Source organism: Gymnoscopelus microlampas (genome assembly GCF_963454915.1).
Source record: "Gymnoscopelus microlampas genome assembly, chromosome: 3".
In the NCBI taxonomy this organism is placed as follows: Eukaryota; Metazoa; Chordata; class Actinopteri; order Myctophiformes; family Myctophidae; genus Gymnoscopelus; species Gymnoscopelus microlampas.
This window is the reverse complement of record NC_139940.1, coordinates 47,263,097-47,271,901: the sequence shown is the minus strand read 5'-3', so window position 1 is coordinate 47,271,901 and position 8,805 is coordinate 47,263,097. Positions and strand designations below refer to the sequence as shown.

Sequence of the window (8,805 nt, the reverse complement as noted above, 5' to 3'; positions counted from 1 at the left end):
CCTTCACTTTGAAAGACCTCCTCACGCCTAAATGGAGCAAGAAGGAGGCCCCCTGAGGCCGTGGTGCTTGACTCCTCCAGTCCCACACACTGTGCTAAATGTTTGATAAGGTTGTTTATAGTGGATGATGATACCTACACGGCCCATTGCTCACACATTTATATTTCATTACTGTTCCCTGACTTGGTACAGAAGCAAGGGGGCGCTCTGATTTGTCGGCCACCGATAGGGCTGTCACTATGACAAATTTTAAGTTGACGATCATACAAATGATTGAGATTCACGATTTAATCGTTTTTTTGCCATTGAACATTGGAACAAATTAATCCAGTTTTGTTTTCTGTTTTCCTCGTAATACAACATTCTACAGAGCAGATATGACAAATAACTTAAATTTACAAAGAATTTTATACTTTCAGAAAAATATTAAAATACTGGAGCTGATCTGCAGGTTTACAACGTGGCACGTTGTATGCTTTTTTGGAAAATATTGTTTTTTTTTAACATGGAAACGATTTTGACGATTATGCAAAATAATTGTGATTATCTCAAGTAATTGCGATTAGCCGGTTATGTAATAATTGTGACAGGCCTAGCCACCAATATAAATCAGCCCGATTCTTCACTCCAAATAACTCGATTGGTGATCGATTGGTGTAATGAGTGTTTAATAACAGGCAAACATAATCAAACCACAAGTCTATGCAAAGACAGTGTCATCATAAACAATAATGGGTCAAGAGTCAAGACCATTCTAAGAAGAGACAACCTGTACATATACAGTAGTAGCTTTTCTTCTTTTTTAAAAATCATTTTCGGTAACAGTGTTGGCCGATCCTGACAAATAGAATCTGTGGTCCGTATCGGCCTGGAAAATCATGATCTGAGCAATGGTAATAGAATCAGTATCATATGAATAGCTGTGGTCTCATTCTGCTTTGTTTGTTTTGTCAGAGGGGTTAGAGATGATGGGAGCAGACTGTAGCAGACCTGAAGAACCACCCGTCCTACTGCTGCTGAGGACCACTACCATCTGAGCCTGATGACTTTCTGCAGCGTACGTATTCAGTGCACTGCAAATACCTGACAGTTCATCTAACTCTAAGAGTGTACACATGGTACCAAGATTCAAGAGATTTATTGTCACAAGGATGTACAAGTACATGCACTGTGAAAAAGTTAGATTGGTGGTGCTCCATAATACACAAAAATAAAAACAGTACATAAATAACAATACTAATCTTATCTAAAATAAGGTTAAAAACAGTTTAAAAACTCAGATCAGCATACAAGGCCGTACGTAATATCACAGAAGATATTCATTGTTTTTTGTTATTTAGCAGTCTTATAGCCTGGGGGAGGAAACGGTTCTTCAGTCTGCTTGTGCCAGCTTTGAGACTCTGATACCTCCCTGATGGCAACAGTACGAACAGACTGTTATGGGGGTGTTGTGGGGTCTTTGATGACCCTCAGGAAATTTCCTGAGGCAGCGCTGGGTGTACAGCTCCTCCAAACTGGGCAGTTGACATTCAGTGATGCTCTCGGCTGTGCGGTTCCATCACTTTTGGAACGATTTGTACACTCTCAGAGTTACAGACCATTAAGGTTCCATTTGGAACCCCCTCAAGTAACCCAGAGGGTGCCTGTACCTCACTTTAAGAACCAGTGCGGTATATCTAGGAATCGTTAAAGGGAACCGTTAAGGAATCGGACCATTAAGCGGGAATCGTTAAGGAACCGGAATCGTTAAAATCCTAAGGGATCCCAACCCTAAGCACCACACTGCTGGGTTCTTAAAAAACGTGCTCCCATTGTAAACAATTCAAAACATAAGACTGCATGCGCTCAGGAAAAAACATCTTGGTGGACACGGCAACTAAGATTTCAATTCAGAATGTAAGCCACATCGTTGCTGTCGGGCACAAACTTCTTATTTACATATTTTAACTTTTTGTGTTTTTTCGTAAATGAATCCCCTACTTGATCATACTACGGTGTCATACAAAAGCATCAAAAGCAGCAGATCTGCTACTTTTGCCATTTTTTGAATTTGAATCCTGAAAAGTAACAGTTTTGGACGTATATGAGGTTTCCACTCGACAGACGATGTGTGGAAACGTCTTCTTCACCAAAGACGAGACCAACGTACATTACTGGTGAAATTGTGCGCGAAACGATGGTGTGTCAACACTTTGGTTCGCCTCACCGGGGTTAGCATGTGTCTTACATCAAACCGTAGGCTAATCATGTTGTTTGTTTTTCTTCTTCTTTTCAGGAACCGTTGGTCGTTGTGTGTCAGACTCTGTAATGGAAAATCGTGGTGAGTTCAGTCCTGCCATGGTGATGGTGGTTGTGGTTTGTTGTGTGCAATGGGCCAGTAGGTGTTTATGGGGCTGTCTCGTCTCTCTCTGCCGAGTTTTATTTGCCACTTAGGTCTACAGCAATAGATTTTCTACAAAGACCAGCCATTTGCAACTTGTGGGCCGTGAGGGTATTGCACGTGGGTCCACAAATAATTGGCAAAACATAAAGATTGCATTGATAAAATAGCATTAATATTAAAACAAAATGTTACGGTAATCTTTTCTTAAACGCCTTGAAAAAAAAATCAGTTTTCATTGTGATACTTATAAATAAGAACTCATTTATACGTATACTACGTATGCTCTCATGCACACTCTCAGTAGTGACCTTTGTAGTACCTCCATACGGTTCTCATTCCTCCCTATAGAATAGGACCCTTTGTGTGTGTGTGTGTGTGCACGTGCGCGTTTGTGTGTATGTGCACGTGCATGCGTTCAGGTTCATGCATATCGTCTCTGTCGGGTGGAAACCTCATATGTCCAAGGATTCAAATTCAAAAATACCAGATCTACAAGCTCGAAAAGTGCGTTAATGAAGAAAAAAACACAAAAAGTTCAAATGTGGAGATAAGAGATTTCTGCCCGACAGCGACGATACGAGCCGCGTGCGTGCGTGTGTGTGCAGTACACCTCATCCTGCCGTGCTGAAGCTGCCCTGGCCCAGTCTGTTATCCAGGTCAGGCCGGTAGGTTCTGGGCTCATGCGGATTGGCCCAGCTCTCTCTCTCTTTGGAAGCCGGCCCGGTTGTGGAGCGTGTATGTGGGGCAACAGGGAAGAAAAAAGGAACGCTAGCTGCTTGTCTCACACTCTCTCCAGCCCTCCATGTTTAGAAACAGCGTTAGAACGCTTGCTGCTCCGACACTCAGAACACACTGTCATCTAAAAGACGCATAATGACCACTGTTGCCAGATTTTGCCAGAGAAATAAGCAACCGATTCTATGAAAACAAGCCCAAAAGAAGCGACTATTAGGCCACATGAGCACTTATATCCATAGGCTATTTGAAAATAGGCAATCTAGAAGCCCACAACGCGTCGCATAGATCTTCTATTTTCAAACGGAATATATTTGAAAAATTCTAACATCACCACCTAGTTTACAGAGGGTGGTCATCCCCAGTTCGGGGCCCAAAAAGCTCCTTGGGCAAAAGTAGGGCTGTAAATATCGATTAATTTGTTAGCGATTGTTCAATTGATTACTTTTTTGAAGACTCATAAGCGTATTTTTTAAAATATTTTTTTATTGTTTCCATATATCAACGTATTGATTAACAACTTCTTAAGCATCATTTTATATAACGTTCTGCAATAAAAAAGAAAAAGAAAACAGAAGATCTCACAACGTCTCACATCGCAATGCATTGTAAAGCTTGTAGATGCCTATTTTCCCATTTTTGGGGGATTAATAATTGATTAAATCGATTAGTTCGAACCCTTAGGAATACGAGAATGCTCGCCCAGGGTCAAATTCGGCAAAAACTGTCGCCATCAGGTATTCCTAAACGTAACCTCAGTAAAACTATGCCGAAACCGCCAAATACATATCCTTTTGGGGGTCCTTGACATGAAAAAGTTTGAGAACCACTGCGATAAGAGACGTGGAGATGCTCTCAGAGAAAAGGGTGCGGTGTGATAAATGCACGGTGCGCCGTGAACGGGCGGCGTGGTCGGCCATTAGCGCTCCTCCGACTGGAAGACGGGAGGAGGCTGCTCTAATAGAGAGCTCCTCCATTCCTCCTTTTAACGAGTTCATTGACCTCTCTCCCTCTGGTAATAGCGGCTGTAATTCTTCTGCTAGAATGCGTTGTAATGTCTTCGCTCTCGCCATAATTCACTTGTTGCGGGAGTGGTTGAGACTGAGGCAGGCGGCAGGCACGCCTCCTCCAAGATCCACCTGACCTTCACGTCCTTTACCTCGTTAAGCTTTACCTCGTTAACGACGACCAAGGATGGATGTGGACCCAGGAGGACCGTCCCTCTTGTTCGCTTTCATATCGCATTGTCCCGCCCCCCCCCCCCCCCCCCCCCCTCCCCTCTGCCCACTTTACAGCCACTTGTAACTGAGCCACCAGCTGTTGTAACGAGGCCGTCTTTACTATGTCACTCTGTCTGCGACGGAGTCCGGCAGAGGGTGCTGAAAACGACAAAAGAAGAAACACACACCAAATGAGATGTGACAACGCATATCGGAGCGCAGGGTTGCCTTTACCTAGGACCCACACAACTTTGGAAGTCAGTCTCCAATTGGAATGGAATATGGAAAATCTGACGGATACATCTTAATCACATTACCCCAGAGAAAAACATTGTTGCATCATGATGATCCCAAGGAATCCGGGGGGGGGGGGGTTTGGAGGGAATGTGATTGAACGACCTATGGTTCAAGAGTTAGAGGCCAAAAGAAAACCTGAAGCGGGGCTCTTGTAGGGGTCATCCCTATGTTCCCCGGGTTCTATGTTCCCCCACTAAGGTTAGGGTTAGGGTTAGGTTTAGGTTAGGTCCTATGTTCCCCGCTCTCCCTAGGAAAGCGGGGAACATAGGACCCGGGGAACATAGGTACGGTCCCCTGTTGTACTACAATGATGCGCCGTGGAAGATCTGAACGCCAGACTCCAAAGGGGGGGTGACACCCAGTCGTCTCACACCTCTAGGGTTGCCTTTTTAAAATCGTTGCTGTCGGGCAGAAACCTCTTCTAACTTTTTGTGTTTTTTCGTAAATTAACGCCCTACTTGATCATACTACAGCGTCACATAAAAGCATCAAAAGCAACATATCCACAAGCGACGTGTTTTGAGCGTGTAGATCGCTACTTTCGATATATATATATATATATATTTTATTTATTTTTTTGGGGCGGTGTAGCCGCCCCCTCTACGTGAGTTTTGGACACTGACCAATCCTGCACAGTGATTGGCCAATAGTCTACAACGCATTGTATACCCCTAACCCTTCCATTGTTAATGCAAATACTAATGCGATACTTTTGCAAAGTCAGCCAATCACATTACAGCTAGTGTCATCACCACTAACTGCAATGTGATTGGCTGACTTTGCAAATTCAGGACTGTGATTGGCTAGCGAAAAACATGACACATGTGCAGCCCACTGGGTGTGATTTTTTTTGGACTTATGAGGTTTTCACCCCGACGAAGACGAAATGTTTTATCAACCTATTGAACTTCATTCTAATCTACGTCTGGCTCAGTCGGAGGTATGAATAATACGTATCCCGTGCCATAGGACTTCTAAGGTATGAATAATGGCATACTGTAGGTAGTCAGTCACCGTACAGAATGTCTGCTCAGTGCCATGATGGGGAATGTAATAACCTGCAGAGTCTTTGTTAAATCACTGGCCCCCCCGCTTTAAAACATCCTCATTTAACCTGCCATGACCTCCATCTGCATGGCGTTCAGATCACATGACTCACTCAGCCTCTTGCCGGGGCTGTTCTTCTTTTCCCTCCTTCGTGCTACGCGACTACACAAACACACGTGTAAAACACGCACACACATACACACACACACACACACACACACAAGTTTGTATTACTATACTTGTGAGGACATCAACATTTTAGGAAGCCGATTTCATGATTGATTTATGATATTTTGGGGGCATTTTTAACCGCAAGTCTAAAGCCGCAAAATAGCAGATCTACAAGCTCACAACGTGTCGCCCTGCGACACGTTGTGAGCTTGTAGATTGGCTATTTTCCAGTGTTTGACATCGCCGCACAACTAATTATATAAAATAGGGGAAAATCTAACCCCAACCCCCTAAACCTAACCTCTAAAGGTCTAATCCTAAACCCAACCCCAACCTGAATCTTTTTCTAGTTGTAAACGTATCTCAAAAGATATATATTTTTTCAACCATAAAGTAACAATTTCTCTTGTGAGGACCAAGAAAATGGTCCTCACAACATCTATTACTCATATTCTACTATACTTGTGGGGACGTTTGGTCCTCACAAGTATAGTAATAATACACACACACACACACACACACACACACACACACACACACACACACACACACACACACACACACACACACACACACACACACACACACACACACGCACACACAACAAATTGAAAACATAAGCAGTCTTTTGCCCAGGAATGGTAGGCATTCCCTCTGTGAGTGCTGACCTGCTCCTAGAGCCAAAGTGGGAGGGAGGGTCGCAGCTCCCCAATGGTGGAAAGTACCTAAGTACATTTACTCAAGTACTGCAGTACTGCACTTAAGTACAATTTTGGAAGGCGAAGGGAGAGAGGGGGGAGGGGGGGGGGGGGGGGGCGGGGCGGCGGAGGAGGATGGTGGAGGGGAGGAATTACTCAGATGTTTTACTTAATTAAAAGTAACAATAACATACAATATAAATATTGTTGCTGTCGGGCAGAAACCTCTTATCTCCATATTTTGTTAATTCGTAAATGAACGCCCTACTTGATCACACTACAGCGTCACAAAAAAAGTATCAAAAGTATCAGATCTGCACGCTTGAAACGAGACGCTTTTTAGAGCTTGTTGATCTGCTACTTTTGATGCTCTTGAATTTGAATCCTGAAAAGTAACAGTTTTGGCCATATGAGGTTTCCACCCGACAGACTATTATACTCTGTTACAACTGCAAGTAAAAAAAAAACGTACAAGTACAAAAGCATCAAAATATATACTTAAAGTACCAAAGTAAAAGTGCTAAAAAGCTTTTCCAAATTGCAGAGCTTGTTCGAAAATAGCCGATCTGCAAGCTCACACACAACACGACACGATGCGACGCGTTAGTCAGCTTGTAGATCTGTATCTTAGAGTTGAACAACGTATGAAATAGGGCTTAAGTGTGTGTTTCGTAATAAAAATGTAAATGTGCTAAGTAACTTGTTACTTAACGTTTTCAAATAACTGTAGTGGAGTTAAAAGAAGTAAACATTTTGCCTCTGAGATGTATAGTGGAGTAGAAGTATAAAGTACCGAAAAAAAACGGACATAATTGTACTTAAGTACAATACTTGAGTAAACGTACTTAGTTACTTTCCACCACTTCGGGGAGGGGGAGGGAGAGGGGGGGGGGCATATCTTAAGGAGATTGGAAGTGGGAGGGAGAGAGAGAGGGGGAGGAGTACACGGTGAAGAGGTAGAGAGAGAGAGAGAAACGGGAGAAGGAGAAGAAGAAGGAACACATTAGTGAAAAGCAGCAGAAAGGGAGTCATCAGGAGTCAGTCAGTCAGTCGGGACGGGAGGAGGAGGAGGAGGAGGAGGAGACATCGGAGCTGAAGGAGGAGCAGGGGGGGGGCAGGTGTGGCCCTCTACCCGACCCCAGTGTAGAGAGCACATTCCTGGGTAAGAGAGGACAGCGAACAGAGAGAGAGAGAGAGAGGCCCCTGGTGGGGCTGGATCATGGGACAGAGCCTTGGTCTGGAGACCCCGGCTCAGAAGAACCCACCACAACAACACAACAACAATGGTGGTGAGTGTTTCCTCTCTCCTCTCTCCTCTCTCTCCTTGGTGGGATTCACTCTGTACGTAGAAATATACGACAGACTTTTGGGCAGACACTCTCTCTCTCTCTCTCTCTCTCTCTCTCTCTCTCTCTCTCTCTCTCTCTCTCTCTCTCTCTCTCTCTCTCTCTCTCTCTCTCACACACACTAAGCACTTCTCGCGCGCGGTCGCCTTCAAGTGGTTCATTTTAGTTATTGTATTAAATCTCTCTGAACCGCAGCTCCTTCAGTGAGGTCAACGGCTAGAGGAGAGGAGAGGAGAGGGGGTGGATGTTGCGTAATCATCAGTGATGTGCTTCTCTCTCTCTCTCTCTCTCTCTCTCTCTCTCTCTCTCTCTCTCTCTCTCTCTCTCTCTCTCTCTCTCTCTCTCTCTGTCCAGGGAATGTTAAATCAGTGATTCTCATTCAGTGTTTTTCTTTTGAAGGACCGCCAGTTTGATATCGTTGCTGTTTTTGTTTTTCCCCGTAAATTAACCCCCTCTATATCTCACTCTATCTGTCTCTCTCTCGGTATTGTTAAATCGTTTAGGTGGATGACATGCTGACATGCAAGTTGGTTTGCAGGCACACGTGTGACACCGTAACGTTATGTGTGTTGTTGCGGTGCGAGATTAGACACACGCGTGCAACTAACCATGGCCCGAGACATGTATACAAATATATTTCACTGAAGAGATAGCAGGAAGTATAGGCTTGTGTCTGTCTGTGTTGGTTTCAGCAAATTCTCAGCATTATTTTTGATGGAGTGAGATTTTCATCTCATACGAGGAAAAAGCCTGTAATCCATCAATCATCTGCAAGCATCCTTTTTTATTTTTCCCGACTACCGATCAACCAAATCCACACACAAATTCCCTAAACAATGAACAAAACACAGTCACCATTGTACAAGTTTTTTTCCTTTTTATTTTTTACAGAAACAAATAGACAGAGA

The 8,805-nt window shown here is 43.8% G+C and overlaps 1 protein-coding gene across 1 annotated transcript in view; it reads left to right on the top strand.

The window, feature by feature from the left end:
• The first annotated feature begins 7,689 nt into the window (after nucleotides 1–7,689).
• The window catches only part of phactr4b (phosphatase and actin regulator 4b), a 43,965-nt gene continuing 42,849 nt past the window's right edge, over nucleotides 7,690–8,805 (top strand). The window contains exon 1 of the mRNA XM_084052354.1: nucleotides 7,690–7,840. Coding sequence (XP_083908480.1) covers nucleotides 7,771–7,840 — 70 coding nt within the window. The 5' untranslated portion in view covers nucleotides 7,690–7,770. The remainder of the gene's footprint in view (nucleotides 7,841–8,805) is intronic.